At 27.1% G+C, this 17461-nt stretch overlaps 1 protein-coding gene, 2 long non-coding RNA genes and 1 other non-coding gene across 8 annotated transcripts in view; 1 reads left to right on the top strand and 3 right to left on the bottom strand.

The window, feature by feature from the left end:
* Window positions 1-10345, bottom strand: part of LOC122633855 — a 16937-nt gene extending 6592 nt beyond the window's left edge. The window contains exons 1-2 of the long non-coding RNA XR_006328213.1: window positions 10298-10345; window positions 10191-10232 (exon numbers count right to left, since the gene is read on the bottom strand). This is a non-coding gene — a long non-coding RNA (uncharacterized LOC122633855). The remainder of the gene's footprint in view (window positions 1-10190; window positions 10233-10297) is intronic.
* On the bottom strand, window positions 1276-2021 carry LOC122633851. Its single transcript, XM_043822272.1, has one exon. It carries the CDS (start codon window positions 2004-2006, stop codon window positions 1392-1394), a length of 615 nt encoding a protein of 204 aa, XP_043678207.1. The 5' UTR covers window positions 2007-2021; the 3' UTR covers window positions 1276-1391.
* A 2194-nt stretch (window positions 10346-12539) lies between the features above and the next one.
* On the top strand, window positions 12540-12657 carry LOC122633998. Its single transcript, XR_006328251.1, has one exon. It is a non-coding gene; the product is annotated as a 5S ribosomal RNA (ribosomal RNA).
* Window positions 12658-13474: 817 nt separating this feature from the next.
* LOC122633853 lies at window positions 13475-17174 on the bottom strand. Of its 5 annotated transcripts, none has more exons than XR_006328209.1 (5): window positions 16078-17174; window positions 14979-16013; window positions 14606-14897; window positions 14253-14527; window positions 13475-14088 (listed from the first exon to the last, which is right to left on the bottom strand). It is a non-coding gene; the product is annotated as an uncharacterized LOC122633853 (long non-coding RNA). The 5 variants fall into 5 exon arrangements; XR_006328210.1 differs by having other exon boundaries at window positions 13478-14088; window positions 14979-15109; window positions 15213-17163; XR_006328208.1 differs by having other exon boundaries at window positions 13481-14088; window positions 14979-15109; window positions 16078-17158.
* Between the last annotated feature and the right edge of the window lie 287 nt (window positions 17175-17461).

Raw genomic sequence — 17461 nt, 5'->3', positions numbered from 1 at the left:
ACAAACTTCAAAACTTTTTCGTTAAAGTGAATCTAAGATAATGTACAATCTTATCAAAAAGAAAAAGAAATTTAATTTAAAAATATATATATATATAAATCACGTTCTCCATAAACAAACTTTAAGTAATGACTCAATATATAAGATTTTTATCCGATACGTAATGAGATTGTGAAAAGATAGCGAGATCACAGAAAGTATACTATATCTGACGTTTCAACGCACATCTCTATCACTTCCTTGACCTTGGTTCCCACTATACTCATGTTTATATTTATATTATTAATTTATACAGTTACTAAGTCTCAAAACAATATGCAGATCTTTATAAACGTTCTAGATCATATCCTAGGTTAGTTTAGTTCAAATTTTGTTATCTTAGTTGAAATAAAAATTCTGATTATGCTGGAAAACTCGTAGTAACTCAATGTTCCTCTTTTTTCCACTAGTTCCCAACTTTTTCTATGTAATTTCCTCACCTTTTTTTTTAATTATGCAGTCAATATTCCGAGAGACATGACGTGTAATACTTTTAAATTTTCTTTGCAAAACTCGTGTACCATTTAACATTATACGTGTGTACCCTAACACGCAGTTCAATGATATCGGAAAATATTATGAAATATATATAATAAATTTCATTTCAAGAAGAATAATATCAATAAATAAGTGTACGTGTATTGAAATTTATTTAAATGTTTTCAAATTACATTTAATTCCGGAAATATAACAGATTGGACGGGATAATTTTGGCTTGAAGTGGCCAAACAAAGTGCGAAATATCACTATAGTACATATACACAGTCAGTTTTATTATTATTATTATTATATATATAATAATAATAATACATATATGTATATGTATATCATTGTGTGTGTGTGTCGTTTTTTATCAGTTTACAATCATAAAATTATTTTTAAAATCATCGTTTATTATATAGTATTTCTCGTGAATAAAAACAGAAAATATTTTTCTTATAATCATATATGCAAATTTAGCGAGAAAGAGAAAAAACGAAGGAGTCTAGAAACAATTAAAATTAGCGTCCCGGCATTTCGATATACCGATTCTCACCATAACCGATCATTTAACCGATATACAAATTTTGCGTAATAAATGTTTCTTTCGGCTGGAATTGTCAATTTATTGTAAGAAATAATGTTTACAACGTAACTTTTAAATAATAATAAAATAACAACTCATATTTTCGTTTTTATATATATCATACACTGGCAGTGTTTATTTTACTCAATATAGTGGCAGTGTTTATTTTACTTAGAAATAAATGAAGGATAGATTTAATTTATTTAGTGCCATTTTTGCAAATGAATACTCCTTTATACATTTACCGCAAATATATGTTTCACAAATTATACAAGCTTTAGTTGTTTTATTTTCTTTGCACAATCGTATCTGACATGTTTTTTGCGAATGCGAAATATTGCCTTGACCACGACCATGTTCCTTGTAAGTCTTCTTTTTCTTCTTGGAGAAATTCGTGATATTCTTCGATTAGCTCTTCTGCTATTTGTAGTAGAAATTGTTGTCTGGATATATTTTGTCTACTTGTTTCTTTATAAAGGATCCATGCATTTATACCAGTCAAATCAAGTATGTTGAAAGAAACTTGTACAGGCCATCTATAAGATTTTGATTTGACGCTGTACTTTCTTGCCATTTGATCGCCGAATTTGGTTTTGTTATAATATGCGACTGTTGCAGGTATTCGTTTTCTGTCGTTATTGATTTTTATTCTTTTATGCTTCGAACTTAGTATTGTAACTTTTTTGGCTGGTTTAGATTTATAAATTGTTAGAGTACAATTATTTGTTTTATAAAGTACTGTTGCGAAATGTTCCAATTCGTCTTTGGCTGATTTTGCTAGCTGGGACAATTCTCTTTTATTATTCCGTATAGTCCCAAATAATATTGTTCGTTTTATCAATAATTTTGTCGCCAGTAATGCGCTTGTGAAAATGTTGTCGTCGTAATATTTCTCCAACATCCAGTAAATTCAACTATTTTGAGGACAACAAATTTACCGTATGGTATTGACGACGATCGGGATTCTTCTTTTCCCAAATATGGAAAACTCTTTATAATGTATATACTGTTGCCATCCGATGTTAATCAGAACTTGATGCCAAATTTATCAGACTTACTTATATACACTATGTAGTGTGTAAATTTACATCTTACTTTTGTAGGAAATAGTTGCTTATCAACAGTCAGATTCATATCGGGCTTGTAACTATTTTGATTATTCTCAATAAATCTGTTCATTACATGTAAAATTAGAGCAAAATCATGTTAAGATATATGCAACTATCTATAGTTGTGATACTTAAGTCCAGAGATAAGATCCCAAGTAGAAAAATTTAGAAAATAATACAAAATTTGTACATCGGTCAAATGACTGGTCATTGGTAAGAAAAGGTAAGAAAAGGGGGTGCTGAATTTTTCTCAGTAGAAACAAAAAAAAACAAAAAACCGAAGTTGAGAAATTGATTAATCAGAGAATTTAAGAATTTACAGATAGTTGATGATGAACGGAAAAAATAATATAAACGTATAAATTCATAATGAAATCGTGAATCGGTCAATTGACCGGACTTGGTACGGTTAGTGTTAAAAACAAACCTAAGATTCATATTTTTTGTACGAACTAATTGACATCTTTGGTTAGCAGAAGATGATGTTTAAACAGATACAGTAGAGCACACATAGCCATGTTCGCTTTAAAAAAAATTATGTTCGTGCTATGAGAAAATAAACGGTATCATAGGTTACTAATACTAACGAATTACTAAAATCGAGGCAAAAATCGTTGGAGAAGGTTACCAAGTTACATATATGCCATTTTTTAATTCAAACCAAGATTACATGACAGATTCAAATATAACCAAGGCAAGGAATAAGAGTTAATCTGCAAATACAGTAAATAACTCAAGAACTTGTTCTGTGGAATGTGTAAGTACATTATTGTAAATGGCAATTGAAGAGATGGTTTTTAAAGTTCAAGAATAGATTTTTAAGAACTGTAATTAGGAAGGTATATCTCGCAGATTTCTTGAAAATGTGAATAAAAAACATATGTGGAAGAGAAAATTGGAAAGGAGAAGAGAAAGCGAGTAACTGTTGAAAAGTAGGGATCAATTTTTGGGCCTGCTCAAGATACAATCATATGACAGTGGTAATTGTAATAATAATAATAACAATAATAATACTTAATAATAATAAAAATAACAATAAAATTAAAAATAGCCAATTACAGACGAATTTATGCACAGAAAGGATAACGATCGGCAAAAAAGAAGGAGAAAGAAGATTGATAGATATACAGATTTAAAATTTAGTAAAAGAATTTAGATAGCATTTAATAAAAGATTGATAGATGTAAAAGATGTGAAAGATTTATTAGGCAGAAGACAAATAGACGTGCTAAGCAAATACTTTAGAAAACAGAACATATTTACGTAATTACACAATACAATAGAAGAAATAGAAAAAGGGTAAACTAAACCTATCTTAGTTATCTATTCGTTAGTAAGTTGTACCGGATGTATAGAACATAAATCGACAGAAAAAAATAACATGGTCAAGAAAACTAATACATGAAAAGTATTATAAAAATGCCAATGACAATAACATCAGTAAAAATCTAACATACGAATTTTTGCAAAAATATGAACTATTCCCAAGAACAAAGGGCTTCATAACAGCTATGTAATTGCAAGACCAAACAATTGCCGATAAAAACAATAAGAAATTAGAGGAAATGTATAATAAAAGAGACAACGTTAAGAGACTATTTGCAATTCTTGCAAATAATAATTTAAAGACTATTATCCAAATTATCGACATTTTCGGAGATCGCTATTGTTCATCTGAAATACATTTTATTCATTAATCTGAAAACCTTAAAAAACAATCGTATAATCCGTACCTTTTGTATGACTTATCATCAAACACAAAAACGATAGACTGTATAATAGCAAAAATAAACTAATAGCAGCAAATATACAAGAAATATACAAGGAGGAAAATAATTTACCAGACAATAGGGAAAAATACAACTTAAATCCAGACAACACGCTATGCTAGACTATGGACAATAATTGAAAACAAAAACTACATACCATACTGGGGTAGAATTATACAAACAAACAAAACCATACCGCATAATAGATTAGATATTACACTACCAAATAAAAAACAAAAAATCACTAAATTTGTAAATATATAAATACTAAATGATACAAATATATTAACAAAATATAAAAAGAAAATAGAAAAATATATCCAATTGAAAATAGAAGTTCGGAGAATACGACAACAAAAAGAAGTAATGATAATATCATTTATTATCTCGGCCAATGGAATCGGCCCATATTCGTTCAGATAGCATCTAACTCTGCTCAGTTTAAAACATAGTATACATACTATAATTCAAAAAGCAATTATTTTAAAAACATGTGAAATAGCACGTGTTTAAAAATATTTTTAAAACCATGTGAAAACATGGGAAATTCTTAAATTAATAATATACACACAATAGCAATATCTGAAGATTCGTCAACAGCCTGTCTATTAAAACTAACAACTTTCAACAGTCTAAAAGACTGATGAAACGCTGAAGGTATTTAAACGAACATAGTAATAATTATAATAAGAAGAAATATGAGGTTCATGATAAGTATGAAACCTATAACAGACATCATAGCACTCTACATGAATCAGACTACAGAAAGGAACTTTTTGGCTCAAAGAAAGACGATTTCAATTAGGGAATATGTTGACAAAGAAGCGCTAAACGTGATAGAGTCGCTGTGAGATACCTCTATGGAATTTGATACTTTCTTCATCGCTATATAGGATCAAGTTACCGATACTAAGAACAACGAAAAATAGATCGTCAAAGAACAGACAATAAACAATGACAAATGCCAGTAATGCCACCTGAATTTGGAGACCATTCAACGCATCATCCATACAGACGTGATGTCTTGAAAAAATGATCATCTCGAGAAAAAACCTTTTTCTTTCGAATAGAACCCTCGATCACCAAAATCGGATAAAATCAGATAAAACATATGACCAGCAAGAATTTATAATATAAAGACTTACAAATAAAATACATATAAATATCTACGTAACATCAGGGAGCTACGGATCATGCCGAATTCTTTTTTTTTTCTTCCTTTCTTTCTCTTCCTTTTTTTCCGGGAGCCATTGTCTTCGATTTTCAAGATATGTTTTATATGCCTGAAAATTACTTTTAAAAGTTACTCACTTTTTAGATAAAATTTTTGCAAAGAAAACAATATTTCTCAAAAATCGAAAATAATAATCTTATGTAAAAAAAAAAACCTTTATCTTTCAAATGAGCTATGACCATAAAACTTCAAAACCATAGAAAAAATCCATAGAAAAAGTAACTCTTCCATTTAACAATCATACCACGTTGTTACAACACTTCTCGTCCGATTCTCTTGCGATCGTTGTTCGATGAGCAACATATGATATCGTTAAATTATTGATACATAATAAAAAGTATTACATAGCATGATACTGACTTAACTAGTGTCAATGCATTTAATCACAACGTTAGAAGTAATAAATAATAATATATTTGATAATAGAACTGATAGAACAATAGAAATAAATACAAAAGCTAAGCCTAACTTTAACATAAAACAAACAAACGTCTACCTAGGCAAACAATGAAAAACATAAGCTCATCAACGTTATACCAAACAAAAGTAGAAATTGAGCTAATTACTCAAAGTAAGTTCTTCAACTAAAGAATGAAACGTCAAGAAGATAGAAAAGGGAGATAAATAATACATCAAATAAATTTGATGTATTATTAGATGAAAGTGAATAAACAATGGAAACAGACACTGAAATTGATTCACAAAGAAAATGTTAAAACAAAAGCAATCATGAAAATATAAGCGAACAAAAATCTGGGCCAAACGCAGCAACAGTCATAAAGAGATTACCCCTACTAGTGTTGCATGGTAATATAGAATCTCGTATCAAATTGATAAATATGCTAATATACAACAGTATTATTTTATATAAACAAGTTTTATATAAAATACCATCGGAGAAAAACAGAAATCTTCGCCACAACACAAAGAGACTCAGTATACTGAAGAAATATTTTCAAGACACAAATATAAAGATATTCACACTTATAAAAGAAGATCACAAAAGTAGAAAATCTTTGTAATCAAAGATCTTCACAAAGCAACAGAACAAACCTCATAATTAAACGGCTAGAGATATTAAGGTTCAAATCCAATAATATGAATCTTATGAAAAATACAGAGCCCTGTTTATGGCCAAAATGTCAGTAGAAATTCAATTTTATCAACTTTGATCAACTTAGAGATAAGATAAGATACCTATACTATACCAATATCTTTTTGGAAAATTATACTACAAAGTAAAGAATTTCTCAATATCACAGATGTCAGAAGTACAGGCATGCAACAACGAATTGTTATACTGATTCAGCCTGTTTAAAATGTGCTAGTAAAAATAAAATGATAATTTTTATTAGATTAATGACATCACATGGTAATCTGTCTCCAATCTTTTTTTATTTTGTGATTTTAGCTATATTGTGTCTACAATAACTTCTTATAATATGTTGATGAAGCTTTATTTTCTCCTTTTTAGGTTATTCATTGTGTTTATTTTACGTGTAATACGTATATTGTCATTTCATAATTCTCTGTAGTTATCTCTATCAGCAGTAGCGAAATCATATATTTTTTATGACATTATTTCTGTAATTGTGAGTATCTATCATGAAGAATACTGAGTAACGGTCTGAGTTTTATTTGTACGTATTGTAAAATCTGCTAATGTTGTAACGTTTTTGACTAAGTCTTTGTCTATAGTGATGGAAGTTATGTTATTTATAAAATAACGAGTTGGCTCACTTGGAAATATTATACTACAGTTATTTTTAAGAGAATACTTATAAACTGTGCGATTTCTATTGTTCTGAAGATAATTCAGATTTATATACTTGGCATTAATATTCTCTACATATAAGATATTATCTTCAACATTGAGTAAGTTGTTTAGATCCTTATATGCAATATTATTTACTGGGCTATTATATTGCTACTATATTAGACTTATTACTTAATTTTAAATAGATATATTCAGAGGTAATATTTTTATCTAAATCTACTTTCTTAAAAACGATATCATTTAATTAGTATTGCAAAACAAAAATATCAAAATATCAATATAGCTTTTGCCTTAATCTGGTTTTTTGACCTTGTATGAAAAAAATATTTATTTTCCTTCTATGGTATTCAGTCTTTGTTGCATTTTCATATTTGGTGCATATTGTGTAATTCATAATAATAGTTACATCTGAGCATAGGAAAAATTACGAGATCTACGATCGAAAGTTTCTTTTATAGTTTCCTATCTATGTATAAATGTATAGTATTTAATGAGTATAAATAATCCGAGTTTTACCACTTTTATGAATAACTTCATTGAATAACTCAAGGGCTTGATACAGCAATTTGTTATTTTAAAGGGCCAATTATGCCTTTTAATTTTAGTCATGTTCTTGATAAGGATATTGTGTCCAAGTTGTGATTTATAAAAAGAGGTAAGTAATCGTTTAACATAATCAAAAAAGTAGAATAGACCCGATTCTGTATGGTTCTGATGTATCTATTCTTTGATCGTATTAGTCTGAAATATTTGTTCTATTTTATTTTGTACTACATATAATTTGATTAATGTGTGTTCTATAAGTAAGTTTAGGATCAAGACGCATCTCTAAATATTTTACAGAATTGCTGGATTCTATGTATCTCATCAACCACTCACTGAAACTGTCACACTTTTCTCAAAACTAGAAAACAGACTTAGTCATTTTTATATGTAAACCATGCAAAAAGACAACAGATCTAGGAAGTTGTAGGATAATAAGCCTATTTCCATCAATGAATAAATTGATGAAAAATATAATTTTTAAAAAATTGAATAAACGTGAAATAATCAAACGTATCATTACAGATTATCAATAATGATAGCAGATATTTTAATCAAAGAAATATAACTATACTTCTATTATTAGATATAAAAAAAAACAAGGTCTGAATCTGAGAAATGATAAGATATAAATATCCAAATTCAATTATAAGATTAATTGCTTATATTTAAGAATCGTAGTAATTGGAAATAAATCAAGCAAATGCAAAATTAAATCAGGGATGCACCTTTAGCAAAATGATCCCTTAAGGATCAGTAATAGGATCAAAATTACTTAATATATATGTCAATAATTTACCTATCATTCCTAAAACTAAGACAGAATATTTTACTGATAATACTGCGATTTATATTCACGTAACAATTCTAATTAAACAAATACGAGTACTGCCTCCAAGCTTGCCTAACACTGTTTATGACAAAAGAATCAAACTATACAAAATATCATAGAAATGACCAATTATTTAATCAAGTCAACACTTCATATAATAAACCTACGTAAAAATCGTTTTGTTAAAGGAGTAACCATTTAAGATATCTAATGCCAGACATCCTATACCCACAACCAACATACTTTGAAAAAGCCAAACAAATAGGATACACATTATCTAAAATATTCCCGTATCTATATCCTAATAATTAATTCGTCTCTTATGGAAGATAATCGGTGAAATGAATTACACGTTTAACGTATAAACATTTCTTTCCCATATATTTTGTTTGATAACCTGTTATGTATCTTCTATCTAATAGTAATAGGAATCATTCTACATATTGTACTTTCCTTTTGGTTAATTGTGTTCATCACTCCTGTTCTTATAATGGTACATTCCATCAATAAGAACAAGTGTAATTCTTGATTTTGATAAACAAAGTCTCATTTTAAAGACGAAGGTTTATCTTAAGACCCTACTTGTACGAGTTTTCGACAAAGCTTTATTTTCTTTGAAAAAAATCGTGTTAAAAAATGATTTTTTCGAAAATAGTTTATGCACAAATGTTTTTTCAAAAATTCAAAAAAGTATTGTCCTAGATTAAATCTTCCGCTTTAAAATGAGACCTTATTCATAAAAATTGATCAAGATTACTTCTATTCTCATTGATGACATAAATGCTGTTTTCAACATTTTCACGAAAAGCTGGTTTAGTACTGTGGCGCCTCTCGAAATTTGCGTCAAAGGAGAAGAATCTCGTACCCTCGTTAACTTATTTTCATATACAGACTTAAATGAAGTATGTTTGCTTCTGTAAATTAGCGATTGCCTGCTTACTTTTGTACGTAAATACAGCTAATGTTCAGATTTTCTGAACATTTCCAACGCAAAGAAATGCGTTTCACGATGCTCGCACCGAGAAGCTACAGTAATTCATAATGAGCTTTGGACAAATAATGATTCTATGGCAAAAATAAGGAAATACGTGTTCAATCGTTCATATCAATAGTTCTGAATGTCTAAAATATTGTTCTATTTCGGAAAAATCTGTAGTTTCTTTTAAATTTATAAACTAAAAAGATAAAAATTCTATAAGCAACGTGTAGCACATTGACAAGTATCTAGATTTGTAATTCGAGAATCGTAAGTTCAAGGCTAAATGATTATTTCGGTGATTTCTTTTTTATTGTATCAATGTAAATGAAAATAATGAACTAATTTTTGTTTTATTTAATAATTTAATAGGGTGTTAGTATCCGATCCCTTATATTTATTTCCTGCACTCATGGCTGATGTGAATTTTGCGATGTTCTGTGCTACTATGAGACGTAGCAACAGTATAATTTTGTTTGATGAAAAATACATAAATATTTGTCGATTATTTTTTCAAAATTAATAATCCGTAAACATATACCTTATATATTATTTTTAATAAAGATCAAAACAGGAATTATCTACGATATCTACACATTATCTACGAAATTTTTTTACTAGTCATTTTTTACTAGAGTTTTCTCTGTAGTTCACTTCATATTGTTTGTATAATGTAAAATATTCTTTGTATTTTATAAAATAATATAATATATAAGTATTCAATAATTATTTTTTAAAAAAACATTCGACAAAATCCTATTCTTTGTCACAAATTTATATATTAGTTCTTATGCGTCAATTATTTTTATTATTTTCTATGCGTTTATCGTAAAACAAATACGTACCGATGTCGTATTTAGCACGGGTCACTGCAAAACGCACAGCTTCTATCAAAAAACGATATATATGAGAGATTGAAAAATACGACTTCACAGTCTACTAAACTACTTACTTTACTCACACGAAACCAATTGTTATGTACATGTGAAGGGAATACCACCCTTATATATCGATACGATGGACGCATAATATATATAATTCAAATTTTGTCCACGCCTATCGTTGAAGTCACATACTTTTCGAACAAAAGATGATGAACAACCTTAATATCTTTCTTGAAGACTGGGCATGTGCCGACTGTCTTTATTGTAATGCATCTTTATTTTTTGTTGTTTTAACATGAACTACCTAATAATTTGTATAGTTATATTTCGAAGTAGACATTACAATTTCCATGTGTAAAATAAGTTAAGTTGCGAATACTTCACGGTAGATTCTTATGAAAGCACCGCGCGACATATGACTAGCGCGAAAATATAAAATAATTATGTCTCAACAATTAAATTTAATGGGGTTGATTAAGCAATATTAATATATGGTTACAATATTTAACGACAATTTTTCTACTGTTTTTACGATATTATAATTAATCAATCTTTCTTTGATTATATAAATGAGACTGAAGTACGAAGTGATAAAGTAAGTGCATATTCCTATCGAAGAATGTTTCATTGGATAATAACAAACATTGTTGCGGAATGATGAAAAATATCTTCGAATAACACCAGATGGGAGGAATGTATCACATAGCATATTATTTGATGAATACATAAAAAAATAATCTTTTTTTAGTATTTACTTTGACCCGTTTAGAATATTCAAAAAAAGGTGATGTTTTATTCCAAAGGATACATTTAGTGCTGATAAATAAATGTGATTACTTTGATTGATAATTTTGTTCTGTCTCTGCAAGAAAATCGTTAGAAAATATCAAGCTCTAATCCTATGGATATAGCTTTACATATTGTAATAAAGCCACTGCAGTTGGAACAGGCCATTCATGCCTTGTTCCTTAATAGCACATAACAAAAGAAAAACCTGGATCTGTTGAATATATTCGACATTATAAGAGTATTAGCATTAATACGAAAAATCGCGATTATCTCAATATAAATACGTTTTATACAAGAACAATCAAATTACTTTTTATGAATACAAATATACTTTGAGCTCTAATCATGAGATTTTGTAAAACGAGAATCATCCGAGAAATAGCACATCACATTTAATCCTTTTATCTTGAATATCTTACAATCAAATACAGATATTAAGTTTATCTTAGAGGAATATTCTTGTGCAAAGAATATATCATCTAATAAAGATAATAATTTACAATACAACTACTGAATGACCTTGAATCTTACATTGTTGAAATCACTAGGTAAGTAAGTATACATATGCTTGATACACTTAAAATCATCAGTTATGACGTCGCTTGATATTTATTATTAGAATCAATATAAAAAAATTCTATTATCATGAGCTATATACAAACTTCATGATTAGTTAACTGCTAAAGATCCAAAAACCTTAAGAAGAATAATAAATAAAGATTTTAGCTACGAATGAACAGATATGTGAAAGAAAACTTAATTTGATAATTATCAGACTAAGTCTTATATAAAGAATATGAAGAATATATAAAATATCCTATAAAATTGAATAAAAAAAAAAAAAATACAAAGCTAACAAACATACCACGCTGTTACACCAATTCCCGTCCCTGTAATTTTTCCTACACTCAGATATAACCTTTATTATAAATTATGCAATATGTATAGAATAACAAGATAACAGAGACTAAGTATCATATAAAAAAAATATATTTTTTCATATAATGATAAAAAATTGGATTACGTCTATTAAGCAGGAACTACATAGTATTATATATTATATGTTATTTTTGTATGATTATTTGTAGAATTTTATTGTTACAAAAATTTTTCGACTACTGTTAGTTTTTAAATAAAAATTGTTTATATAAAAAAAAAGTTCTCATCGAATCACTAATTTAAGTAACGTTATGGTACAGTTACTACTTGGATGGTAACTGCTTGGATACACAGATGTTAGCACTCTTTTTGCCTTTTTTAACCTTCTTCTTTTTATTCGTTTAATATTCGGTGCACGATGCTCTTTCTGTTTTGTCAATAACAATAACATTCTTAGTAATGTAGAAACCATGTTGGGAATATATATGAAAAATAAACACTCGTTCATAATTTCTCCAAATAAAAAATCTACGCTGTTGTTCCCAGTTATCCGTATGCGAAAAATCAATACAAAATAATATAATTATCCATAATAGAACATATAAAATTTTATTAAAAACAATTAATAAGACTTTGATTCTTGTTAACGGTCATACCACGTTGTTACACCAGTTCTCGTCCGATCACTGAAGTTAAGCAACGTTGGGCACGGTTAGTACTTGGATGGGTGACCGCTTGGGAACACCGTGTACTGTTAGCACTTTTTTTCCTTTTTTAATCATCATTTATTTTTTTTCATCTTTTTTTGTAATACTCATTTTTATAGTATTTTTTCTTACATTTTTATCAACATTTTAGAAATGAGACAACGTAGTTAAGTATCAAGGAAAAATCTCAATATTATTCGCACTTTAAATTAATGACATTGAAGTCACGAATGCGTAATCCTGAATCATCAGAGTGAAAATTATTTGTTTATCCTCGATACGTATAACTTGATTCTATCATATAAATTATAAATGTTATTCAATTGTTTAAATAAATGGCCTCATCCCAGTTAATTTCATCCAATATTGGTAGAACTACTGCATTTAAAAATAATGAGGTATGGATCTCTAGAAATATTATAAACGTAATTGAATTTATCAGTAGAAAAGACGTATGATTAGTTATATATGTATTACTGATGATAATGAATTGAATGTAAGTAATGTAAGGAATAGAACAAACTGCAGCATGTGAGATAAACATATAGAATGACTAATTTTAATATTAGAACATCACAAAATTTTTATTTTGCCATATTATAATTTTATTCATCATGAAAAAAACATACATGTTGAGTTGTAACATTACAGTACTATCTAATTAATAATAGTATAAATTTTTATTTTGTCATATTATAATTTTGTTCATTATGAAAAAAAACATACACGTCTGGTTGTAACATTAAGGTACTATCTAATTAACAACAGCATAAATTTTATTTACATAATTGTAATATTTACATAATTGTAATATTTGTTTATAAACTGAATAATATGTTTAAAATGAAATGTCTCACTTTAATATTTGGATATTTCTAACAATTAATAATTTTCTTATTATTTTTTATACTTAAAAAGTAATTTAATATCTTGTAGAATAACCTTCTTAACTAATAACTTTTTTTAAGCTTTAATACATATTATAAATTATTTTTTTCAAATATTTATTAAATTATTTTAAATATTATTAACATTATTCCGTTCTACTTTTAATTATTTATTCAACACAAAGTTATTACCATTTCTTTAATTTATCGTTCCAACATGTCCTATAAGTTTTCAATTTCTGACAGTGGTAGATATAATACTTTTGCATAATATACTTGTAGTATATATTTTGGAAATATTTTTGTGTAATATATATTTATATATATTGAACATTCTATTGAAGAAAATAATATTTGTTATATAAATTGTAAATATGCGAAATAAGCTTTTTTATTTTAATTTTTGTATTGTTCAACTGTATTGTCACCAAAACTTTTCTTAGAAATAATAAAAACTATGATAATATAATAGAAATTCACAATTACTTAAAAATATTTATATGGATAAGAAAGAGTTAAAGGATCCAACAAGAAAGAGATAAGAACATAGGCTTCACTCTCTATGTGGTTGTTCAAATTGTTATGAGTTCTTGACATCTGCAAAATTAAATTTAATATTTAATGAAAATAGTTAGCAAAAATAAAATGATTACTTTTCTGGAGCTTTAGGCAACTCCTTAGATATTGTTTTTTCTTAATAACATTTATGTTAAGCAAGCTTTGCGATCTAGATTGTGCTAATACAGATATTGTAAATAGACCTTTATCAATCTGATAATATGATTCGTATTTATTAGATTCATATTTATTAAGATCTTCATTGTCTTATTGAGTAATTTCCATGACAGAATTGAGAGAATTAATTATATATATCGCATCTTCTTCTTTTATAGTTTGTAGCAAAAGATGAGAATAAATTATATGATTTGACTACAAATATATTCTCATACTATACATATGGGCTGTGGTAAATAATTCTCCAGTAGAAGCGAAGTGTGAAGATATACATGCATCTGAAACTTAAATAAATCATATACTTTTAAAATATATATTATAAATGAAGTATACTTAATCAAAATAATTACACATGCACAAAGACTTTATTTAAACTTACTTGAAATACATCTATTAAATGAGAAGATATCCTAACCCTTTATTGTATGATCCATAGAAGATATGATTAACCATCTCGTATCAAAACTAAATGCTGCATTTATTAATTGTTCTTTATGCCCACAGGAATATCTCATTATTGTTTTTGTATTTAAATCAATTAAAATCATTGCGAAATCTTTTAACGCAACAATATAAAATCATATTCATTTCATTGTAATTTATATTGTAATACCATAGTCATTCTATTAATTCAGGTAATGTTATAGTAATTCTTCTTGCCCTGTGTGTGTCTTAATTTTATATAATATTTAATTTAAAAAAAAAAAGTCAGATACAAAAAATATTTCTATTTTCTATTAAGGTATACTTACCACTTTTAGGTTTGAAGTCATAAAATTTTATCAAGCAATCTTTTCTAGCAACAATTGTTTCATTTAAAACATTTATCACTATGTCCCTTATCGAATCTTTATCCGCTTCGCATTCATTGCTATATCTGATTCTATGAATACAATAAATCCATCTACATAATCAATATCATAACCAATAACAATGAAATTTTCACATTTGGTAAGATACAATTTGCATTACGATTATTTTTAAACCTTATTGATAATAATTTATGATCATCTATCTTTAATAAATCATAAGACAATGTAGTAACTATGCCTAGACCAGAATGAGAAGTTATTATATAGCTCTGTTCCTTTTTTTTTAGTTTTCCAGCAGAATTTTTTCTTAAATTTATTAAGGCATTAAATTTGCTATAAAAAAGTATTATTTTTGGTGGCTTGAAATGGCCTTCTCATAATCATAAAGAAATTTTCATCAGTAATTCAAAAACTCATAATTTTAAAGAATTACTAGGCAAAGATCAGACCATTAATGGTTCATTTGATAAATACTTTAAACTTATAGCATCAAACTGAACTTTATTTAATTTGACCTTTCTCTGATTCCAAAATACAATATATCTGTTTAAATTTTTTGTGGCTTTAATAGAATGATTGTCGCTACTAGATGTAATCATATCATAGCAACCTAATTTTAAATTAATTAAAAGATTATTTTTATTTAAAATTATTCTATTAAATTATATCTAATTTAAGATTATGCAATATAATTCTTCCATCATATAGACCCATAGCATATTTATCATAGTTATTTGTTCTAAAGTTATAATAGTTCTATTCTATTCCTTGAACGTATAAATTATCTTCATTATTTTCAAATTTCATAATCATAAACATCTCTATTAGCTACCAAGTTCGTCCATATAAATAAAAGGATGTATCAACATCATTATTTGAAATATTTCATTAGAAAAGTTTAATTTTTTAATTAATTCTTCCATTTTTACGTTTCAAACTTTAAAGTTATTCTTATCGACTAAGAGTAAATGCGATCTGAAAGGTCATATAATATGTATAGAATATTCATGTCTTTTGTAGGTATGTTTTAATCTTGTACCTCTTTTCCATGCATATACAATATTTTCTGCAATTGTATAAATGCGACAGGTATCTGCTGATAAACAACATATATCATTAAGATGAGTTCCAGACACACTGAGAAAGGTAAAGTGTGCTCATCCATAATTATAAAATTTTTTTCTAACGTAAATAATCAAAAGCTTTTCTTTTCTTCTTTGAACATATTTAGTTACTATGAATATGTGATTACTAACGTAACCAAGTGCATGATTTCGCACAAATATTTTCCTTTGTACCATTTTTCTAACCTTAACGTTCACACGAATGATATTAGAACACACAACTACGCTTAATAAAACGATGCCTCATAGGCGCAACCATTTTTGTAAGTATTAGACACTAGCTCCACTATACGGTTCTTTTATGAAACTTATCCAAAAAATGACGTCACAAGATCCTAGCTAAATTATAAATTTATGATAGAGAATTGCATGCTCGTTTGTTTTACGAAAAAGTTTAATGTAACTATATTAAATATTACAGTGTCGATGTATTATCGTTAAAGACATTCATTTATTGTAGAATATCTTTGAGATTGAATGGATATAAGAAGTATCCTTTCGATAAAAATATTTAACAAAAAGTTCGTTTGATTGATTTTATATATACGTTTAAACGAAGATTTTAAACGTTAAGAATTTTTTTTATTTCTTTTTTATTAAATTCTATGATTCTACGCCTATCATCAAAATCTCTTTCATTCTTTCTCTCATTTTCTCTCTCTCTCTCTCTCTCTCTCTCTCTCTCTCTCTCTCTTTCACTTGCAATTTATTCATCTTGTAATAGTTTTTCTACGAAATACATTTGTCAAATCGGTTTAAATAGCATTTGAACACAATGTCGGTTTAATAGTGAAAGCTACTTAAATAATGAAAGAATGTTTCGAATTAGAAATTTTGTTTAAAACAATCTAACTAAAAAATGCATTCTTTACATTCCGATACATCTTTAGGAAAATAATGATATTTAAATATACGTTATAACTTGTAATTTTCTGTGAATTTGTTCATTTCATTAAAAAATATACCTTCGTACTCTTCACGATTAAGCCGACAAAATTATGATAATATACGATATCTACATAATAATGTGTTATTTTTATTCGTTCAATAACAAGAAATATATAGTGAGACTCGATAATTGTCAAATATTATCTCAAATAAGAAGTTAACAAATATTGAATTACTTTTTAATATTATTTTTTGTCCTTTTTAAACAAGATTTATTACATACATAACATATTTTTCAATGTTGATGAACTTTTCTTTAATAAGATAAATAAATATAATCAATAAATATATATAAATAATAATTTGCAACATTTTTCAAATCATGTAAAAAAAAAACGAAATAAAAGAGTA

The sequence above is a fragment of the Vespula pensylvanica genome, chromosome 13 (genome assembly GCF_014466175.1).
Source record: "Vespula pensylvanica isolate Volc-1 chromosome 13, ASM1446617v1, whole genome shotgun sequence".
NCBI lineage: Eukaryota > Metazoa > Arthropoda > Insecta > Hymenoptera > Vespidae > Vespula > Vespula pensylvanica.
Note: the sequence above shows the minus strand (reverse complement) of the source record. Positions and strands in the feature narration are given on the sequence as shown.